The sequence below is a fragment of the Puntigrus tetrazona genome, chromosome 17 (genome assembly GCF_018831695.1).
Source record: "Puntigrus tetrazona isolate hp1 chromosome 17, ASM1883169v1, whole genome shotgun sequence".
NCBI lineage: Eukaryota > Metazoa > Chordata > Actinopteri > Cypriniformes > Cyprinidae > Puntigrus > Puntigrus tetrazona.
The window spans coordinates 13,749,413-13,773,938 of record NC_056715.1 but is presented as its reverse complement, the minus strand read 5'-3'; the positions used below and the strand labels follow the sequence as shown (position 1 = coordinate 13,773,938).

Sequence of the window (24,526 nt, the reverse complement as noted above, 5' to 3'; positions counted from 1 at the left end):
TGTTCTCATATGAGGATACAGGGTCAAATTCACACAATAAATATTTACTTTAATGTAAACACCAAGGCTGCATTACATACATTAAAAAAAATCTATTTTAATATTTAATTTATTCCTGTGATGGTAAAGCTGAATTTTCAGAAGTCTTTACTTCATTCTTCGGTCTCAAATTGTCCTTCAATAATAATTTAAATTTGCCGATCTGGTGCTAAACAAATATTTATTATTATGATACTGAATTTTAATTTTAAATGTAAAAATCTTTATATTTTATTGCAATTTTTTTTTATGTCAGTAATTAAGCTCAATATCCCCAGCAGCCTCATAACTGTAACGGCTTGTTTTTATAATATAAAATAAGTGTGTGTAAAATTACCATCTCCTCTTTAAAAAACAAAAACCAAAAAGAGAGACCAACGCTATTAATCTGGGCTTTAATTCACTTGTATAATTCATACAAAAACAGCTGAGAAGGAAAGGTGATTCTTCTTTTACATTCATTAATTCTACTTCCAGTTGACTGGCTTGTAACTAGATCACATGAGACTGAGGTGTTGCACAGCAGGTTACTGGCTCCGTCCACACTCACAACACAAACCAAAGTGTAGTGCACAAAAGTAAAAACCTCAACGGCGTGTTTCCTACTGGCTGAGCTATATTCTGTACATTAAAAAAATATTTAGGTCGCATTCTAAATACACGTTGATTATCTTAAAAAAAACAAAAACAAACAGTAAAAACAGTCCTGCAGAACAAATCTCAGTAAAGCCGTTTCCAGTGTGTGCTTGAATCAGCTATGGAGATAATACTTGTCTGCAAAACTGACGGTCCTTCTTTTAAAAGTCGTTACCAATCATGCACACACACACACACACACACACACCTTTCTGTCCATCGATATGAAGTGTTCCTCACTTCCAGCATTTGCACTCATGGGCTAAACATTTCCCCAAAACCATGCATTTCTAAGCATACACACATCTCACCTCAACGTGGAGCCGATGTTTCAAACCAATGGGAGAGTCTCATGAAACATGTCCAGGTAATATTAAAGCCAAAGTCAAACAGAAAAACGTGTGTTTTACTAAGAAAACGAAGCCTGTGTGTGGAGCGCATTTTTCTTAATATTGTATTTTAGGTTTTATTCTCAAAGGTGTTTCGGATTAGATTGAACAGCATTTTGACTTTATTCTAATACTACAACCTATGCATTATCATTGTACAACAGCAAGGGATTTTTTTTTTAATAAGACCGGGACATGTTCTTGGCAGGTTTCATGAGATCCTAATAATGTAGAGCATTACCGCAAGTTAAAACACAAGCCCTTTGCTCGTGTTGAAACGGGTAAAAACAACACAGATCCTTCAAATCCAATCTAAAACAAATCACAGAAAGGAACATTTTAAATTGTGCAGAAGCATCGACTAAGACTAGGCCGTGCTGACGCTCAGATGGTGAACCTCACTGTATTGCTGTCAAATACTGTTTACAATACTGGTTACACTTCTGAGTGCTGGAAGTGCGTGTGAATACTGAGACAGAGAGCATAGACTTACATTTAGCCACTTCCATCTTGCAGCCGTGCTCAGATGTGGCTTTGAAAACTCTCGAAAAAACCTGAAGCGTACCATTAACCTCTGTCGTAATCGCAGTGTTGCTTGCCATAGGAACACTGAGGCAGCGCCACGGGGATAGAAGACATCAGGCGCTTTGACATTTATCCCTTTTAGTGTCTCGTAAGCTTGAAAGAGTTGTTCAGACGGGCACCGGACCCACCGCTTGATGTTCACGTAACATTGTACATCAGACTTTCAGGGTGAAAGAGGAGAGAACAGAGTGAACTCGGTCAATGTCTTTGTCCACTAATAATGTCAGGGAGCCCAAACTCGTCTGGAGCCCGAGTATCTCATTGGACTTTTAAAACAGTGACTTGCAAGTACGGTCGCTTTACCCTCCACGTTTGTCTTTAAAAATACATATAGAATATTTACAAATCATAAATAGTTATCAAAAGCAGTATAGAAGCCCTAATTCTACTGCTGCACCAAGTGCTGGTAACTCTCTCATTGGAATGTGGGTAACTGGACTCAAAAACACACCGTGATCGAACGAATTCTGACAAAACTCAGAATTCCCTCAGCCTGCCGACAGCGCAGTGCAGACAGACACGTCCGGCAAGGTCTGAGGGGGCGCAGGGTCCTTATCTAGTGTTGAGTCCTGTAGTGTAAAAAAAGGCGGCTTTCGGTCAGCTCTATGGAAGCAGAGAGTATGCGATTCGTGAACAGTCTGCTCTTGGTTTACACCCGTCTGTGGAGGGGTCGCTGTCTCAGCGCAGCCAGGACGAGGGGACCCACTGAGGTTCAGTGTCTAGTTTATTGATGAGACGCAGCAGCTCTTGATAAGCCTTGTCCAGGTCGGTGTTCACGATGGCGGCGTCAAACAGGTGGCCGTAGTTCTGCTCCATCTCGCGGGCTTTCTCGATGATGTCTCTCAGCTCCTCGGGCTAAAAAATGTAAAACAAAACAAAGGGTGAGTAGTAGTACAGAGGGCTGGTTCACACAGAGAAAGAAGGGCAGGGGAATGGAAAAGGGTTTGAGATGCGTTCTCATGTTGGGTTCTAAAAGACATCAGTGGGCTGAAACTTGCTGGTTATTCATAGGACTCATTAATATGAGTCAGTTTTCGAGTGAACATTGCCCCAAATGACGCTTTTCTTATTAAAAAAACTGAGGTGCATAAGCTCAGATCAATAAGGCCTTCGACCACAACCGAAAGAAAAGTTTACAAACACACTGAATCCAACATTTTAAACTGTTAAACATCTTAAACATTTTTTAACTGTAAACTACAAATGAATTCAAATATGTTAAAAGTTTCATGTCTTGAAACTCATACACGCAGGTGTAAGGTGTCTGCCAAGTACATGTTTACAAGGACGGTTAAAATAAATCCATGCAGCGTAATTTGTAAAAATTATTTGCCATCAATTCTGAGATTATCCGAATGCGTCTCAATTCTTTCTCGCGTCGAATTTCTGAGCTTAGTTTTCAACAGCAGATGGCACTGCATGCTTCAGAAACAGCCTTTCTCTGCATGTTTCCAAATCTTTACACACACTTGAATCTAAAATAATTATTCTTAAAATACGAAAAAGGTTAAAGCGAAAAACAAGGGTGTTCACAGCGGGCTGTTTACGTTAATCCTGAGTTATAAAAGCAATCTGAGGAGTCAAGCATTCTTCTTTATTAAACGTTTGAGCGTGTGGATAAAAACCAAATCAAAGCGCCACCTGCTGGTAAAATCTAAACTCAGAAAGAAAGAATTGCGATGCATTCGGAAGATCTCAACTGATTCACAAATAGATAGCCCTAATGTTTAAACATAAAAATAACCAATGGATATTAGCACAGTGGAATGCGAAAATATTCTTTGTGAATGACTCGTGAGAGTTGACCTTTCAGGGCCGATGTTTACCTTTGGATTTTTGTTGTCTTTAGCTAAGAGGGCTCTCAATCGCTCCTGGGATGGGGGAGCAATGAAGATAATGTAGGGCTTGAGGTCCGAGCTGCGCAATACCTTCAAAGACTAAAAAGGAAGAAGAAACAGTGAAGAATAGTAATAATCCAACAAGCATGTGATTCTTTTCAATTTTCAAAATTAGCTGCTAAAATGCTAAGACAGAGGTGTCCAAATCTGCTCCTGGGAGGGATTTAACCTCATTAAACACATCTAAACCAGATAATCAAGGACTTAAAGATCACTAGAACCTTCCAGACAGGTGTGTTGACGCTAAACTCTGCAGTAGAGGGGTCCAACTCACCTGAGTGTGTACACAGAGGAGGCAGATTTTGCCCGTGTTGATGACTTGTCGGACTGAGTCTGTGCTGGTGCCGTAGAGGTTCTTTTCAAATTCTCCAGACTCTATGAACTTCCCAGCACCGGAGTCCATCTCAAAAGCCTGACGGGACACGAAGTGATAATCACGGCCATTCACCTCGATATCGCGACGGCTTCGTGTGGTGTCTGTGGCAAAGAGAGTTTGTTACTTAGGACATTGTTGAGTAACAAAGGCTATTAAACAGCCTATGTTTTCTGATACTTACGAGGAACAGCGCCAGCAAACCTGTCCGGCTCACTGGAGAGGAGTCTTTGCCTGAGCTCGTTTTGACCACAGTTTGGTGGACCGATGAGAGCGATGGGCCGCTTGCGATTAGCTGGCTGGTGATAAAGTGCCATTTCTTCATATGTAAGGACCTCCTCGTTATCAAAGTCTGCAGAGCAAGAGGAAACACTTAAAGTCGAAAGTATACTTTGGTTTTTTAAATGAGTATACTAAGGTACGTGGTCAAGTGTACGTGATGTATATATTTCAACAACAGTACGACTTGTGTATTATATACACATAGACTTTACTCAGTACTCTGTACGTTCAGATCACACATGCTTTGAGTAGCTGCACATTTGTCAACATTTGCTTGCGCCGTCTCCTAACTACACACAATGTGCAATTTGGGTAAAATAAATATTGAAGGATTTTTAACATCATTAAATGTACATACTGAGTGCATTGCAGTACATTGCAGTTATGGAATAAACACTCATTGTTTGTGTCACTAGTTTGTATGATTTATGTTTGTATGATGTAGTTTGTATACCACAAAGTCATGGAAATAGAAACAGTTTTTAAATTAAAAAAATCGTGGCTAGTTGAGACAAACACTCTGTGACATGCCATAAAAATCAGAGTTGCATGTCACAGTGTTGCGTGTAGTTAGGACACCATTGTAGTTTTAGTGCGAAGTATTAGTTTAAGCACACTTATTTGTCATAAGTTCTGGAGAGAAATCACGATAATGGGTGAGGATGAAACTTTCTAGTGTACATGTATCAAAGGCATGTGCTCACACAATCAAATAGCATATAATTTGAAAGGCTATGTGCTTTTTCTGTTTGTCAAAACTGAAGTAATTTAGTATCTGCAGTATAAAATATTGCTGTTACTCTCAAATTCTGTACTAGGGATGTTTTAGTAATCGATATATATATATATATATATATATATAAACTATATCAATTTATCATATAAACAGAATTCTGGATATTCCTATTTATTTGGGCGAAAAGCCAAAACAGCTTTGTGGGCAGTCATGATAATATAATAATATAGTGTCACAGTGTAAACGAGGCCTTACAGAGACGACGGATATGTCACAGCACAGTTGAGCTACTGTAAAGTGGATGTAGCTTTTCCGGTGCATGGGCGGTAAATGAGCAGAATGCACATTTATAGAACACTGAACACTGCATTGCGGCTGAGCACCCATTGCATGTACACCCATTTCATGTATTTTTGTTGGCCAAAAATTAAGTGCACCCCTTCTAAATGGACAAAATGATACTTAAGGCACATAATATGCCTCACTTATTTTTGCATTCGAGTTGAAAAGTTTAATTGGAGTCCTCACAGGTGTGTAAAGACCCCTCAGAATGTACATTTTCATTCCATTGTATTTCTGAAGAGACTCACCATCATTTTTATTAGCATTGTATTGCATCTTCTTTCTCTTCTTCTTGTTCTTTTTAGCACACCAAAGTTTCCCTGTCAAAAGAAGATGAGCGTTAATGAGAATTAAACTAAAAGTTAAGACTTAAAAGTGTGCATGAGTTCTGCCACCCTAACCAGATTTCTCAGGCTCTTTATCCTCCTCTATGGTTTGCTTCATTGCCTCTCTCTGCTGCTGGAAACTTTTACCTGGACAAAGAGACACGAACTGTAAGTGTAGAAGTTACAAAAATTTAGGCAGAAATATATCCACAGAACAGAATGTGGGATATAGTACCAGGGACCAGGCCAGCAAGTGGCTGGTTGTCTTCATCTCCATCTCTGTAGGCCTGCCACCAGTTAGGGTCGTCTTGACTGATTATGTGGAGGATATCTCCCTTCTGAAAGCACAGGCCGAGCTCTCGACACGGAACGTAGGGGTCATCTGAGGGGTCGTAATCAAAATGCGCCTTCACGTGCATCTGGGTGAACGCAAGGATATGGGTTTAATCACTGATTATTTTTTATTCATGCACTTTTACTCGAGCAGTAATTTAATTCTGTCTGAAGGTCTCACCACAGTCTCTTTAATAGGAGGTGGTTTGATCTGAGCGCTGGGAATGAGAACAAAAGTCAGTACACCGTGCATGTCCGCCTGTGAACGTGAAAAACGACAGCATCAGTGGCCTGATAATGATTTAGGATACTTCAGTAAATACAAACGCCTCTCATCTTTTCATTAACATTAATTACCAGGATGTCGAAGACCTCGTTGACATCTCTGCCACGGATTTCTACACCGTTGATCTCCAGGATCTCATCTCCTTCGTGCAGAAGGCCACTGTGTTCTGCTGCTCCTCCTTTCACAATGCGGCTGATGACCACGCTATCCATATCGTTTCTAACAGTCGCTCCCTGAGCAAATAAACATGTAAACATTCATTTAAAATACAGGTCAAATGTCAAGAAGTGCATAATATTCTGGGGAAAGCAATGAAAGGACTGCCTCACCAATGGGATGTCCTTAGCTTTCTCAATCCGCACGATTTTGACAGTCTCCCCGCCCCACTGGGTGAGAGTCTCACTTTGATTGACAGAAGGAACAAGAGGCTCCAGCTGCATCTCCTGCTCAGCCACACTGTCATGGGCCATCATAAGCGCCTAGAGGATATAGAGAGCCAAAGATGATGGGTTATATTCTGGATGAAAGCCACTGAGTTCTACAGAGTAGACATTGAGTCTGACCTCAATGTCATGTTATAGAGTTCAAAAGAGCTCAGGCTCTGAGGCAGGGATTGTGATCGCAGCTGTGGGTATCGGCACAGCAACACAGAGGAGACATGGGGGAACTGGGAGATGCGTGTGCATGTGATGTAAACAGACCTGCAGGTGAGGAGTTCTGAGCAGGGTGCTTAGCTCAAGGCCTTCTTTCTGCGAGCTGTTGAGCATCATGACCTCCACCTGTGAGGACAACATCCAGGTCATTATAGCAATACATGTATCATGCCTTAAAGTATAGTAGTCGAAAGTGCTAGATATGACTTGAACACCTTGACGAAATGCATTTCGAACTTAATGATATACACAAGCACTTAAATGTTTAGGACTAGGATGTTTTTTCAGGTTTTTGAAACAAGATCCAAAATATTGTGAAACTGTAATATTGTGAAACACTAAAATAAATATATAGTACTAAACAAAGTACTAAAGTCATAAAATATATATAAATTGCATGCGTCACATGATGCTGACATGCTGATTTGGGGCACAAGCATAATCATCATCATCATATTATTATTATTATTATTATCATATAATATTAATACTTTAGTGAAAACTGTAATACATATTTTTCAGGATTTTTTCTGATAGAAAGTTTCAAAAGAACAGCATTTACTTGAAATAGTAAATCTTTCTTGACACTTCCATTTAATTGAATTTATCCATTATTGATACAAGTATTAATTCTTTCCAAATTGCTGACTCCAAACTTTTGAACAGTAGTTCATGTGATTTCACAGATATATTAGGAAATTAAAAATGTCCCTGCTCTTATTATGCATGAATCATCAGGGCACACTCTGAAGAAAAAAAATTCACGGTGTCATCAAAATGTAACAACTTTCTCTACCTCTGAAATGCCTTTTTTTTTCTGCTGACAAATGTGGAAAAAAATTAACCAAAAATATCACAGCCTCCTTTTAAGATCTAAAGAAATCCCCATGGATGAAAGTCCAGTTTTACATTCTTCCCCTATAAATATTCAGGTTTATCTAGAAAGGTCTCATTATGGAAATTAAACCATGCACACAATCTTATATGATAATATTCATACAAAAATTGTGGCACATTGTGGCAAAGGAATGAAATCCAATGATCCATATGACTTCTGCACAACACTAAGAGAGAATGATTTTGTTTACTTTCAGACTGTACCACAGTAAAGTTACAACACAGTTAAAGAAAGTAGGACTCTGGATTTCAGCAAGATTCCTTTAGGTTTTGTAAACACAAAGTACAGCTTTGTATTAAAGGGTCAGAGCAATGGGGAACTTGAAGAGGTTTTGGAAATGATCCTACATTACATTCCACCGTGTTCAAATCAGTTACAGATGAAGAACATACAGTATAAAGGGACATTTTTGAAGAAGGGGATAATATTTTAGAGCTCCACATGGGATGTGCCCACCCTGGCTCTGGTAGCCTGTCCCATGAGAGAGTGTATTACTGTGAGAGCACAGCACAGGTCAGTGGATCTGGGTCTTAATGAAAGCAGAGGACAGAGCAACTCTGTCTTTTATTGTCCTGCACCATTTGAGAGATCCAAAAACAACAATCGTGAGTTTATCAGGCTCTCATTAGCACTTCACACAACACTGACTCCAACTAAAGAGCCTTTTCAACAAATATCAGCTTCATTTGTGCACATACTCATTTAGACAGTCATTATGGACAGCGATAAAATGTCAGATCTTCTGAACTTTCTTTACTCAGGATTATAAACGTGTGGTGCCTTCAGCAAACCAACAAAGTCAAGATATCTTTTTCCTGTGATGGCACCGACACTTGATTATATTTTGCCGCACAGACTAAAACAAAGTTGTTAATGTGCCTGTTCTTAATTTTAGTACTCTTGGTTATAGATATGTTACATATCGACCATAAGAATTTACTTTTTTTCATATCCAGTTTTTGAGCTGGGTGGGGTGTGTTAACAATAATGAATTACTTTAGTAAATGTCAACTTTACCAATCACTTGTTGATACAGACAACAGACAAGCACCTACATGCGGAAAAGCACTGACAGCCTGTGACTGTCAAATATAATATTGAACCGAATGACTGTGCTTGACAGAATCATTTAAAGGAAAATTATTAGAAAACTATTCCTATGCAAACACTCATCCAGTTTCAATTGTCCAATGCTATTAGTTCCATTAATAGCACAAACGCAGATGCTCCCCTATTAGCCAGTCTGCTAATTGTCCTTTTGTTATTGTTAACCACTGAATCCTCTTGTCCTCAATTGTTCTTTGATGCTGCTGATTTCCAGGCTATGATTACCTGGGTTCACATAATCACACAATGCAACAACTGTATCGACAAATGAATAGTCAATAAGACACATTTGGCAAAAGTGTCACTTCACCTCTAACAGGGTTTCAAAAAACATTAACAAAGTGTAAGCGACAAACATCAAATCAGGTCTGAGGTTGTTGTGCTTCACAGCTACAGAGAGCTCCCGTCTCACAAATTATTTTGTGTTTAAGTGTCTTTCAACAAGTCTTCGATATGATCAAAACTACAGAATAAAAACAGTAATATATTAAGACATTGTTACATTAAAATATTCACTTTTCAATCATGTAATTTATCCCTGTGACGGCAACGCTGAAATTATAAGCAGCCATGATAGTCACATGATAGTTGGTGCTCCAGAATCAGTTATTACTACTTTTGAAAACCATACATAATCATGTGACTCTATGCACATATGCTGACATTATGCGCAATTCTATGACTGCTTAATTTTATTTCTTTTTTACAAACACCTATCCCTCTTGGTCTTGAAAAAGCCCTCAAATGTTCTATGTCTGGTTGCGTTTTACAATTAATAGACTGATTTTGATACCGTATGCGTCAAAGAATATCTACGTTTCCTGCTCATGTTTTACTCAAAGCACATATGTTAGAAGTGCCCTCACCTCTTGTGCGAGGCTCTGTGCATGATCCGTCAGGGGGTAGGGAGGGCTGGGCCGGTTCATATAGTGGGACACGGCGTTGTGAATGTTGAAGGCTTTCTGGAAGTCAGGCTTCTGGACCAGCTGTAGAACCAGCTCCATGTCTTCTTGACTCTGAGAGTCATTCAAACTATGCTGCACCTGCTTGAGGGACATCAACAGGTCCTCCAGCTCTGAAAGCACAAACACAAACCATAAGTATGATTGCAGATCACCGGTATATCTTCAAAACACCCGGCCTTGTAAAAACAGAAGAAACAGTAACTTCACAGAAGAACAACAGTACATACCTCAGAACCATTCACCCGGAAAACTGATGACACGGCCTCCCCCACTGAGCATTTTTATTGTTCGTTGTCCACATTGCAAAACGTTTAAATCACAAATGTAATTTAGCTATTCTAGCGTTGTCCTTGACTAACTCCAAGTCTGAGCAATGTTGTAATTCTCCTTTATAGTGTCTAACTACACAATGAGAGAATGGCGAGACACAATAGGAGTTAGACATGTGGGTGTGTTTTCCTTGCGCGGCGTGTAATGTCTAAGTGGGTGGCTAATAGAGGTATTAGTGGACAAATCAAATCTTTGCTTATATAATATATGGCCATTGCTTTGTTTTTGACTGGATATATTTTACACACACACACACACACACACACAGTTTTAGACTGTCAAAAAACAGCATAGGGAGAGCGTGACAAACAATGTACAGAGCTGAACTGGAACGCAAACAAAAAAGGAAAACCGATGAAAACAGTACAGCAAGAGTGGTCTGGGTCAGAATGTTTCATAAAAGGTTTTTTAATTAACCTCCCTCTCTGAGGGTCCTCTTCTCCCTCCCTGAGGAATTCCACTCACACACATCCCTCGGCCATGACTTTCAGCAGCAACTCCAAGAGCCCCTCTTATTTGCACAGTAACTCAGTTCGTTCATCCTTGCCATGCATTCTGGATTTCCCCTTAATGGAGATCTATTCAAAACCGAGAATTCACTGGAGGAGCTGAGCATGTGTGTGTCTGTCCAATCTAATGGATTAAACTCTAGTGAAAGGCTTCCTGTTGAGAGTAACTAAAGAGAGAGAGTAAGTGGTTGTGGTGTGAGGAAGGCGAAGGTGAAAAACAGATTTTAAAAAAATCTGCTAAAAGACATAAAAATAATGGGGCATATAAATGGACTTTTGTCCTCGTTTAGTTTCAAGTCCAGTGGCTCTTTGGCTCTTGAACACTCTTAGTCATCAGTAACACGGCTCTTTGCCTCCTCTAAGAATGACTTCACTCATGCATGCTGATTTTAGCAGTCAAGTGCCCTTTAGTTCCTCCGAATCAGCCTTATATTTCAGAACTGTTTGTGTCATTTTGTCATAAAACTGAGGAAAATAATGGTTAATTTTTGTGGTTTTTGGACACTATCTGGTCACTTTGTAAGTCTGAACATCATACCACGCATTGGTATTTCAAGACACTAAACACCATGGGTTTGACACCCACAATACTGACGCTCTCTCTGCACATGTCAGGGGCGGGTTTATAGCAGCCCTCTTTAGACACAATACCTATTAGCAGTTTATGACACCCACCTAGTAGAGTTGGTGGTGCAGTGAGAATTTGCAGACCACCAACGGAGCCTCCCGGACCTTCCATTTGCTCAAAGGTGGGGTTATCGATGCCCACTTTGGGATTCTGTGAGAGTTTTTTGAGGCGCATGGACGAGTTGAGATCGAGTTCCTGTCTGTTGCGGCCTTCTTCCTCCCGTCTCCTGCGGTCCTCCTGCTGCTGGCGGATCCTTTCCAGCTGAGCGCTGCGTCTGACGGGCAGGGTGCGGGCACCCAGTTCACTGGGGCAATCCACCGCCATCTCCCTGTGTCGCTGCACCACCTCCTCCAGAAAGTCAGTGCCTCCGACACTCCCTCCCCCACCATCCGACTCGGTCACATATCCGTTCATGTGGGAGGTGGTCATCATGGCTGTGCGTGTGTGTGGTGATATGTGGTGTGAGTATGTGTGAGGTATGAGGGTTAGGAGGGGTGCTTTCTGCATGGTGTGAGGACTGAGGCCATGACAGCAGGGCTGAGGTCAGTAGCAGCTCCAGACAGAGAGCCACACCTGGAAAAACAGACAAAAATACAATTTATCAGTCAAAATTACCGATTTTTATTTTAGACAAAAAATTATTATATTAGTTATATAGTATAGATATTAAATATAAATTATAGATTAGATGAGTAAATTTCCTATTAGTAAAATGCATTCCTAAGAACTTAATTTAGACCTTATTTCTTTATTTTCTGGACAGTTTTCTCAGTATTTAGATTTCTTTTGCAGCCTCAAGTTCTAGATTTATACTTTTTTTTTTTTTTTTACCACTGCTTATGCCACAGACATGAATCACAACTCAAATCATGTGACTCGAGGACACTTACTAAAGGACCAGACTTTCTTTTGGCATTGAAACAGGCAAAGAATTCCACACACTTGAAGGAGCACAGAGAAATAGAGCTAATTTAAATAAACCAAAATTTGTCGGTTCGAATTCGAATGCAATCATCACAATAAATGTCTAGTGTGTGTCACAAACAGTTCACAGTAAATGCTGCTTTATACAAACCCAATTTCTGCATCTGCTCTGGGTTTGTGTTGCTTGTAGGTGCATTTGAGAATAGAACGTGCATAGCCAGATTTGCAATAAAAAGCATTTAAACCCTGCCATCAAAGTTTTTCTGAAAAATCTGAAACATTGCCCCCTTTTTATGCAGACCTAGTTACATTCTTTAGACTTGGGACAGTACCCATCCAAAACATACTTAAAAACCTCATAGTATCATGTTATAATGCACTTAGAAACCACATAAAAATGCCCTGCTTAATACTCACAACACAGTTGCATCGTGGCAACAGGTTTATCCTAGGTAAGCACCAATTATTTATTTCGAAAAAATGCAGTTTTGTTTTTTTTTTTTTCTTAATCTAGTTCATTGGTGAAGTTGACTTTCTAGGTAGCACATCCATCCATCACATATCCAGTTGTTTTGACAACGTTTCTATATCCTTCTTATAGGGCAGTGCAGCTTTGACTATTGAGGGAAAGAGTGAGAGAGTGAAGAAATGAGATTGAGGCAAGATTTAAGTCCCCGGAGTAAAACAGCTGTCGTTGTCATGATGATCAGAATACCTGACGTCATCCATTAAAACAAAATGAATACGTAAAAACACAAAAACCTTTATATGGCCACAACAGGAAGCTGTCTTGTTTTACCACTTTACCCTCAGGCTGCACTGCTGATTAATTACAGTGCTATTTATGGCATCCATTCTTGTATGAGTGTACAGTTATTTAAAGAGCCGTGTCAAAAACTGCCCAATATGAAGATAAAACAAACAAGCCATGGGCATGCTAAAGGCTCAGAGAGACAAACAAACAGCCACACAGTGCTCTTCTCCACTGCAGCGGCCTTGTGGCTGTGAGCGTGAGCTGTGTCAGCTGTCAGAGACAGGCCAGATCACCGTTATCTGCCCCTTTATCATCCCCATTTCTGACAGCTGACACTTTTAAAAAACCCAACTCGCTTTCTCACCCCCCCCAAAAAGACCTTGCAGATGTGAGCAGCCCTGACCCTTGACCTCACAGGCCTCTCCTTAAATCTTCTCAGACAGTTTTTGGTAACAAACAGCCCTGAGCCACAGCTCTGACACTGGTGAGTCAGGTGATGAAGCGTGCATTTGAGGGAGTTGCTGGAGGAAGCTCTTGTAATGAGAAAAAGGATTTAAGATTGAAGAAGTGTTTGCTGTTGACTTGGGATGCCAACGGTCTACCACTGAATAATGCATTAGACACGTCAAATGGGTGTCTCCTTCCAGGAAAACCAATCCCATAGGATAAAGAAAAGACATGTGACTACACAATGAGGATAATGGATAACCCTTGTCCCTCCATCTACCCCTCCTCCATTCCACTTTCCTTATTCTTCACTTCTCTAACTACTACTATGGGCACAACCTGTCCAAGCTGTGACCATAAATATAAAAAAAGTAATGTACAGGTCTATGGGGATATGAAAATCTCAGATCTGACATGACCCATATGGATACCACTCAATGAATAATGAATTCCCATTATGCAGGATGTGCATCAAAATTTTTATACACATTTTTAACATTTTAACATATTTTGAAAATAAATTATTAAATACCATTAAAAAAAATTAAATATAAATTTTTCCATCACATGATTTCAGACGCTACTTTTTAAATTATTTTTGAAAGTGCATTTGTCTTGTTGGTGTGAAAATAAAATAAATCTATATTTATTCTTGTCTACTCCCTAAACAAAACCATATAGTAACTATCACTTAAAGACCCACACGCCTCACATGACCCTGAAAAAAGCGGTTAAAGGGAAAATGTAATAACCTTTCAAAGCCCAGCCTGCCCAAATGCATCATCTAAGCTCTCATTATTGTTGGAGTCTGCTGATTACAGAAGTTGTTGCAGCACAAGTGATGAGTGAGATGAAAATCATTGCAGTTTCCTGGAAACTCTTGATTCTCTCTGCCTCTCCGTCTGACCTCAGCGGAGCCTTCTGTCTGATACAAAACCTCTCTTATCTTTAACACTATCCCTCATTTAGTCTAGCTTCACTCCTCTCTAATGCACTGCTCCCCTCACTTCTGTCATGCCCTCCATCAGTTTCCCCTCCTCCCTTAAGACTGCTCTGAGATTACTGTGCCGCACGACTGCCTAACGCGTTGCTGTGACAACAGCTTTGTCTGTGGGTGGGAGGTCCCAATGCCTGAGAACCAAAGGAGGGGGAAAACACAAAGACACACACACACACACACAGCTTATACGGGGGTCCTCACCCGAGATTGCCAGTCAGCCCAGGATAAGCCCTCCAGGCTGTAGCAGGATCTCCTCTCTCGTCAGTGCTGACCCGCCTGCTTCCACTCTTCCCCTAAATGCTAAAAAGTTCTCCCTCGACTCCTCCTGAAATAAACAGAGAAATTGTGAGTGCAGGTGACGACATGACCTTATTACACCTCATCAGATCACTAGCAGATGACACCAAATGCAGGTGAACACACACACACACACTGCATTAGAGTAAACACTAATTTGTCCTGATTTGTCCCATACACAATAAATAACTAATTAAAGGATAATATATAAAATAATAGTATTCTCCTCTCTCTCTATTATATATATATATATATATATATATATATATATATATATATATATATATTATAATAATTTTTTTTTTTGCAGTTTTATGTAAACTGTATACATACTAAAGTCGTTTTCCTACATTACACAGCTGTCTCTTAGGTCATCATTGTGCAGTGACAGAGCAACAATCCCATAATGCACAAGGCAGGAATGCAAAATAGCCTGGGAACGACATTCCTCAGCAGACCAGGCCAACATAAAGCCTCTATTGTGAGCGCTTACATGCGTACGCTTTCTCATGCAACCTCAATACCTGATTACTAGTGTAATCAAAGTCAAGGTTACATTAAGACAAAAGAACAAGTGCTGGAAAAAAAAAAATCAGGCCTGCGGTAAACAGAGATTTATTTCATTAAGACCTCTAAGCCACTGTTGTTTCTTAGGATGCAGCTGTGCTGATATCGACAGGACAAAATCCAATTAATCTTTCCTATAAAAAGGTAAGAGGATTGTAGCCTTACACCTACACACAGATGTAGCTTGAGCGTAGCCAACATCCACGTGAGCTCCACACACTCCCTACATTATTCAGGTACTCATGCTGATGTCATTGTTAAGGTAGTTTCCACCCTGTTGGCAGCAGATAACGACAATTTTATGGCCACCCACTACAACGCAACAGAAACAATATGCAATACCGAGCTAAATCAACCAATCCCGTGACTCACAATGCCAAAAAAGCCCCTCGCATTTACATAACCGCTATATATCTTTCATGAGAGCAGCTCAGATGGATGACTGAGTTATAGTGGTCCACAGTCCAAAATTAACACTCAACAAAATTGTCTCCGGCAAGCAAACGTTTGCAGTTACTGGAAAGATGGACATCATTTTTGTTTAGAAAATGCAACATGGTTTTTAACAGCAACACGTATAAAGACCTTTGCTATTTAATCTGGCATCAGTGACGTGAGCAAATTAGGTCTGGTCATATCAGAGATGTTCTACATCTGACATTTGTCCCCCAACAAGTTTTACATGAGAAGAATTTCCATTAGAATCTAGACAGGAAAAAAAGGGAAATATTTTTAACAGGGAAAACAGCCTATTTGGGATGGCTTTACAAAGACAGCTCTTCATGCTTCAGTTTAAGCTGTTTAAATCAATGATTAATTAGAAAAAAAGGCCATTTTTTATATTCTATTTTATTAAAAAAAAGTTATTCGAGCCACATCCTACCCAATGCTCATTTGCCCTTTCAAAAATGTGCAAATTGCATCATCTATGAGCTAGTTAAAATATACATTACATTCTAAACCACAAAAATTACTTTTAACAAAAAATAAATAAATTAACATTTTAAATAAAGAAGAAGAAGAAAAACTGGGATGAGGTCAGAGGAACACATTCACTCATATAAACTGACTATATTACTATTACAGCTCTCATAAAAATACAATTATTTATATTAACATATAACAACAAATATCACAAGCGGATCAGCACCAGTCAACAACACACATATTCCAGCCCTGGTCCAAACCACACATCTCACATATTAATTTAATAGTATTATATTAGAAATATTTTTATTTAAAGAGGTTTAAAACACCATAACAAGTTTATGGTTTGTTTCCCTAAACCTGTTTAAGTTCAGGATATGAAAATTTTATACTTTTTCCATGCAATTACAGGTGAGCCAATAAGGTCATTCTATACCCTGCTGCTGTGCAGCGAGGCTTGAGTTAATGTCATTTCACAGATCGTGCACGCGTACAAACACAAACATGTTCACATCAACATGGACCGTGTTCAGGATATTCCCCCCCCCACCCCCTCGGATGATACAACACACAGCGTAGAGCCCCAAGATCGAAAAACATAAATAGAGCCTCGAACCATCTGCTGCTCAAGAGCTTAAGTAGCCTACTTCAAACCTTCAGAGGCGGGCTGGCCACAACTCAACTGCAGCTCGGCCCGGCACACTAAGCCTCTGGCCTCTTACACAAGGAATGGGGACATCTGGGTGATTACTAATAGAATGGTCTCTTTACACTGGTGTAGGATCAGCTCTATCAAATCCGAATCTTAGCCTTTACTAGATAAATAATTAGGCTGATCTTTGATAAATGCCAAAGGGAAGGCTAATATTTCCCAGTCTGTTAGACCAGGGAGAGAAGAGGCGAGGTAGATAAAGAAGAGCACGTTCATAGTACATGCAGGTGTTTCTAGCTAGAGCAGGTGCAGCACGGCTGGGCCAGAGGCTGTGGGTGTGTCCTCTCCGCGCCAGCCAATAGGACGTGAGCAATAATGGGCTCTGTGTCAACAACCCTGTTGTTTTTCATTCCACCTGGGAAACGGTCTTTACAGATACTGATACAGATACTTGAACACACACTACGCAACACGCAGAGCGGACACTCTCTGGTCACATTCCTGGCAAGCTTTTGCAAAAGAGCAGTTTCGCTAATGCAGATGAAACGAGAAAATAAACAGGATCGAGAGTGAAACTGATCGGGTTCAAACATATTCATATTCCACGTTGCAAAAATAAACACGCGTACATAAATCAGTCAACCAATAATCGACATTCGTAACAATACCAAAGCTTTTATGGCCTGTTACCTTACAATGACAAAGATCTCCACTTAACACATTGAATAACACGCATTATTCAAAGGAAGGATGTTTTCTTCCTTGGCCTGTCAGCCCTGCACAGGATGAACCTGTTACGCTGACAGACATGAAACGGCTCGTCCTGAGGAGTGGCTAGTATGAAAACCAGTACCTGAATGCTGCGACAGGGTGGGAACGAAGCTCTTTTCCCATCATTAGACTTCAATAGGTTTTGTAACTATACGACAATATATCAAAGCTCTGGGGTCTACCACGCCTTTACAGACACTAAGCATCAACACCTCACAGATAAAAATCTCTCTCAACAGAGAACTGGGAAGCACACAAAAAGGAAAAAAAGCAATGTCTGGAAAGACATCGTGAAAGGATAGAGGTAACCTGGACAGGCCGACACTTCCATGGCTGTCACCGTAGAGCAGAAACAGACCAGGATCGTTATCTTCCCCAAAGCTCCAGCTCAACATTCCAACACCCAGTGTTTGCGTACCACAAAAAAATTCCAGATTCCAGATTCCTAAGAATCGGGCACGTACCACTTAGTACCAGGAGGGAGAGCAGTGCTGAAGAGAGAGCGGAAAAGAAAGGGAAAGAGACAAACGGAGGGAAAACATGTGGCAAGAGCATAGTATAGACAACACTAGCATGCAGAGATGAATCACGTTTGGCCTTTGCTGAGCAGAACCAGCGCATGACCTTAAAGCTATTAATAAGTAAGCACTTTTACTCGACTTACAACCTCCACAGAAGACATTCAGAAAATCATATGCATGCAAATATATTTGGAAAATAAATGACCCTAGAGACAACACTGTGAGGCTCCACCTATCAACCCTAAAGAGCAATTACATGTATTCGCAGACCACTTTGTTCAAATAGAATTGGTGGTGCTGAGCAAAATACTAACAAAATGTTCATAACAGCTATAGCTTTAATTAAAAGCGGTTTCTCTGAGCATGTGACCAAAAGTGCCAATAAATATTCTGTATCACCTGTTTGCGTCATTATGAAAAGATGAATTAACAGGTGTTCATTAGATTCAAATTTTTAAATGTAAATGAAAATTTACCCCAAAAATTTACCTTGTGAACGGGTCTCACAGGGATAGTCCACCCCAAAAAATGTAATTCTGTCATCATTTATTCCCCACCATGCCATTCCAAACAAACCTGCTTGACTTACTTTCCTCTGTGAAACAACATTTTCAAGAATGCTGATAACCAAAGTTTCATTTTCCCCTGCCTTCCACTGTTTTTTTTGTCTATACAACAGATGTCAAGTAGAACCAAAACAGTGTCATTATTAACTAACTTTCTTAAAAAACACCTCGTTTTGTACCGCAGAAGAACTAAAGTCATACAGGTTTGGAATAGCAATAGGATGAGAAAATGATTCAAAGTTATTTTATGGGGGTAAATATACCTTTAAAGCTGGATGCATGTGACTTTTTGTTTTTTAAAACCAAGTTCCCAAAATGAAACAATGAGCACTTCTGAGGAAGAAGTAACCACAGTGTTTTTCAGACTTTGTAAGGTCGTGGCATTGCAACTTTAAAACATAAGACTACCACCATGCACTGAAATGTTGTTAATTTTAACAACGGTGATAAGAATATGTAATTGTTACAAAAAAGCAGCGCAAAAAATATCTGCATGTTTTAAAGTGTGCTGATGTGTTGCAATTTGTAGCACGGGAAGCCAATTAGAAACGGCACTGGTGATCTGTGGCTCATCCACTCCTGACTGGTTGCTGCACCTGGACCAGCCTGCGACGACTGAGAGATGCGACAGATCCCAAATGGAATCAAGAGATTAATAAGGATTCCTCACAGCTAGTATTAGCCAAGAGACAAACGGCGATGAGAAACATTTCATACAACGGATGAGAACGTTCTTCAAATCGGCGATTCAAGAGCTATCCTTAGTTTGAACGCTCAGGGGCCGTGTTGTTATTGTCCTACGCGGGCCTCCTAAAAAAAAAAAACTAGTGGGAAAATCCAGGTCTAGACAGAATAGTAGCCCCCTGGCATTTCGGATGGGCTCTCTAGGAGAGTTTGTGGCTTGTTAATTCTTAGCTGTACAGAGCAGAGCCGGTGCATATTGAGAATTCCTCAGGGGACACGGACGGGTCACAGCGGTTCTGTACATTGCTGGCACTGGTCCCGGTCCCTTCTCGCACCACCAACCATGTGATAAAAAGTCCTGTCTGCACCTTCATAACCCTCTTCCCACATTAATGCATCACACACATCTAAAAAGGAGCATGGAACACTCGAGACTATCATCCTACTTACTAGTGCCAACATTTAATGTTGTTTGTCACTGTAGTGAATACGAATTAGCGCTTGACAAATAAAGGTAATTGAATAATTAATGCAAAGTAACAAAACTACATCTAAAGAACAAGTGGCTAAATATAAACTACCAGTTATGTTTGAAGTTATGTTTTTTAATAGCAAGGATGCTTTAAATTGATAATGTGACAGTTTAATCATTTACAATGTATATACAATATACATTTTCAAATAGATATTTTTTTTTTACTTTATATACGTAAAAATGCTAAGCTATTTAATGAATGTTTCATAAGCACAACATAAAAATATAATAATTTTCCCTAATAGATCAGTGATCACAAAATTCACCTCTATTATAACATAATAAATTTCATTTTAAAATATATTAAAATTAGTTTAAACTATAATAATAGAAAAAAAACCACTAATTTTCAGCATTTTTTATTTCATAGTCTAAATACGACCAAAAAAATTAAACACACACACAAAAAATTAACAACTCCATTAATTACACAATCACTAAAATTACTAATATTAAATATTATTATTACTAAAAAATATTATTATTTATTATTATTTCAATCCACTGATGATGAAGGGAGTCTCCCTGTATGCTATATCCTACAATATATCCACCAGGCCATCAGATTTCATCGGTGTGACAGGCCAGACTAACTGAAGGAACGTGGCAGTGTGGTAATATGATTCGAGAACGTGCTGGCATTAACACCTCTCGCTCTACTCTGAAAACAGATACGTCTCCTTGAAAGAAAGCCCATCTGATTCAAAGCCAAAAGCCTCTATCATCCGTTATAGCGTCATTTATTTGCGCTGTAACTCCACACCTGCAGCAAACAAACAAAACTGCCATAAATAAGCCATTACCATCATCGTAATCTCCATCAAAAGCCGAATCATTTTAAAGACTTATCTTTGACTTCGGCAGAAACATAAAGAACGGGGAAGGCCGTCTCCGTGACAGGTTACCTTTGGCCACCTCCGAAGCTGAATTATATCACAGCATGCAGCGAAGACTTATCTTTAAACAACACAGACCAGCCAGCTGACTCGCAGCTTGTGATCTGAGGAAATGATAAGATTGTCAATTGTGCTCCTAATAATAGACCCAAGACATGGATCACAGCCAGACCCTGCTGGGAAAGGACTTTTTGGTGACTTGGTGACATGTAAAAAGAAGCATCATAAGACAAACAAAAACAAGACAAAAATGTCGATAAGCGAAGCACTTAAAACGTAAGTGTATGGGTCAACTGCAGCGCTCTCACAGATTTTCACGTAGGGTATATCCGTCAACATTTTAATTTGTTTGCTTTTTAAATACCATCAGGCTCCCGCGGGATCTTCTAGGGCTTCTCCAGTCATTTATTGTTTATAGCATTATTATATGAATTTTTCTATGCAAAGAAATACTTCAGATTGAGCATAACTAAAAGAAACATTAAACATTTCATGTTAAACAACGTCAAAAAAAGGGATATCTCTGGACGCCTGAAACTGACTGAATATTTTGTCGTCAAAATTTACTGCATAATTAACAGCATAATACTGTCCATCGCTTAGACTGTATTTAATCAAGAATTTACTCTTAAATAAAATGACTTAAAATATTAACATCTTAAAGTTCTGGAAACCTATATGTAGTGTGAACCAGTAACAGAAGAATATATATATATATATATATATATATATATATATATATATATATATATATATATATATATATATATATATATATTATAATTATTTTCTTCTCTTTTACAAGCACATCAAACTGTCAAAGTCCTTTAAATATTGAAAAAGGGGGTTAATAAAATAAACCAGAATACTAACACTCAATTTTATAAGCACATAAACACTTTTAACATGCCTAGTAAACACATGCTAGTGTGTATGAAACCCAAGAGCAGTTTAAAGAATTACACTCTCTTAAATTGACTAATAATTGCAAAAATGATCAACTTTTAAACGGTAGATACACACTGTTCTCTACTTCCCCGAGGTATTTCATACATGAGACGATAACGCCCTTTCCATATCAGCTTTGATCCACAGCATCCCAGTAATCACTCCAAAGACAAAATTTAGTGTGATATCGGATTTCTGAACGCTCCCGAAGGGAACAATGCTACATTTGTGTCCTAATGGCTGTAATGAAGGCAGATGAACAATGCCAGTCCGTGTATCGATCAAAGAAACTTCCACGCAGTTTCAACAGGTTGTTTTGAGGAGCCTCAGTTCTGCCTTTTTCAGCCCGTATCTTCACATTCGCTGTAACTTAGACTAAAGCAGGGGGGTAACTGTCTCACGACCTAGCGAGCTGCCACTTTTTGAGCAATGAACGCGTCTATGATGCCTAAAAAAACGCTGCCTAACGTTAGATAGGCAGCTCATTGGGTTTCGAGAGACAACCGTTGCACGAGCTTGGTCGGTACGCCCTAAAAACTCTAAAATAGCGAAACAGAGAAGGTATAAATACTACAAATCGTCTCTTTACCGTCTGTTTATAGGGCTTTATTTCAGTGGAATGAGAGTTTGCCTGTGTTTTGCTAAATATATTTGCATTGCTAACGCTGCTAGCTGGCCACTTCCCGAAGTGCAGCGCTGCTTTCTTTCCCAGGCAACCTGTTGCAAACAACGCTCGCGCCGCGTTTAAACGGCCAAACAACTTTATAGAGTCGCTTATCTTACCTCTTCGGCCAGAAGTGCCGTCCCTTTAGTCCCGTTAGCGCGTAAATACTCCCAAACAAGCGGCTTTGTTCACAGAATAGCGCATGAGGTTGTTGTCATGTTGTGTGACGGGTCTCCTCGGATCCGGAGTCTCGGGACTGACTGACGGAGAGCGGCTCAACAGCGCCTCCGGCAACCGCATGAGACGACGCTTCTGATTGGACGGATCCAGCGCGATTAAACTCCGTCCTCCAATCAGGTGCGGTTTTCCTTGAGGATGCCGAGCGGACGACAAGCCGGTCAGTTTCGGCTTGGGCTTCTCGAGGATCGTCCAGTTTTAAAATGATAGCCACTTTCAGCGTTGCAATTGTAAAACATTAATAAAAATTAATAAACAAATAAATAATAAAACACGGGCCGTATGGGTTAGCTAATTTTCAACTTTGAATAACATACGTTTAGACATTAAACTAATTTGACAAACTGCTTTCTGAATGTTAAATTACACAAACAATGCAGACATTTTTATTTATACATTAGATAGCTTTAATTATGTCTAGAGGAAACAGCTTATATTTCAAGACTAGAAACGTTTCGAGAAACAGCTTATATTTCAAGGTATCTCTTACCAATAAATAAATAAATAAGGTTTGAACGTCCATAAGATCCTAAATTTCCGATCAGGTGCAGAAAAAAAGTAAATAAACAAATACTGTCTGTTCCCTGAAATTACACTTCCAAAAACTATTAAACCGTAAAATAAATAAATGATCAGGCATTGTGCATCTTAAATAGTTTTTGGAGACAAATTTAAAAGTGTATATAATGTTTCTTATTATTACTTAATTATTATGTAATTATTATTATTTTTTATTTAATAAAAATGTGGATACTGATTATTGTCAGAAAAATAAACATTGATAATATCAGCATGGAAATAACCAGATTTGGAGAACTCAAGTCAATCAGCTTTCAGTGTTTATTTAAAAAAATGAAACTGAACCACGTCTTTACATAATGATCAAGAATTTTAATTCTCGCATTAGATCAGTATTACAGAAAATGATATTATAGTACAGAGTTTTTCAATATCTTTTCATTACCATAGTATATTTCTCAGGAGTGCTGGTCACTTGTCTGTACAATATCACTCTTGCGTTTTTTTGACTGTACATTTTATGTAATTCGTTTAAAAAGGCTGTCAGCACTTAAATAAGCTGTGTCTTCATCTTCGAAGTTAAACAAATAAAAGTTTCCGGGGTGCTCGGCCTCTAGGATCGGGCCGGGCGAGTTTAAATGTAAGGGTAGTGGGTAAAATAGAGAGTAATAAGGGCAGAGCTATGAGGGCCAGTTTACTATGAAATATGTTCCAGACTGAGGTATAGCCTGTAGCACAGGACATGCCTCGGGGCTCGCTGAAGTAGCACAGAATTTACACAGACCCCCCCACCACCGCACAAAGTCTGTGCCACCCGGCCGCAAGACCTTCCCCCACAGCCCTGGCTTTTGGCACTGCGCACATAAACACGACTCACAAGATAAACGACAAGCAAAGCGGTTTTGTAAACCCTTTATGAAGCATAATGAAGTCTTTATGGAGCATATAATACTAAAGGGAAAGATAGCTGGGTCACCTTGGTGCACTGTAAGGAGAGATGAAAAGATCCAGCTCCTGTCGTTTTGAAGAGCTTTTCATTCCTCAGTGACACATTTTCTACCGATGAGAAAATAAGCTTTCTGATGTATGTGTGACAGGCGCCAACAGCTGTCTATTAAAATGCTACGGCTATCTATAAGTTCTAGCATTGAACACACAAAGCAATTGCAATGAAAGAGAACAGAGTTGCTTAATATGATAATATTCATCATTATATTAATAATCATAATAATTATAACAATATATTACAGAATAAATCTCTTATATTTCATACAATATATTTTATATATATATATATATATA

The 24,526-nt window shown here is 39.3% G+C and overlaps 1 protein-coding gene across 1 annotated transcript; it reads right to left on the bottom strand.

Moving 5' to 3' along the window:
• Positions 1 to 418: 418 nt before the first annotated feature.
• pals1a (protein associated with LIN7 1, MAGUK family member a) lies at positions 419 to 22,727 on the bottom strand. The gene is made up of 15 exons (XM_043262935.1): positions 22,588 to 22,727; positions 14,642 to 14,765; positions 11,363 to 11,888; positions 9,750 to 9,958; positions 6,927 to 7,004; positions 6,555 to 6,704; positions 6,297 to 6,458; positions 6,121 to 6,198; positions 5,842 to 6,025; positions 5,682 to 5,753; positions 5,529 to 5,600; positions 4,105 to 4,272; positions 3,822 to 4,024; positions 3,476 to 3,586; positions 419 to 2,504 (listed from the first exon to the last, which is right to left on the bottom strand). The coding sequence occupies exons 3-15, from the start codon at positions 11,820 to 11,822 to the stop codon at positions 2,328 to 2,330; spliced, it is 2,124 nt and encodes a 707-aa protein (XP_043118870.1). The 5' UTR covers positions 11,823 to 11,888; positions 14,642 to 14,765; positions 22,588 to 22,727; the 3' UTR covers positions 419 to 2,327.
• Between the last annotated feature and the right edge of the window lie 1,799 nt (positions 22,728 to 24,526).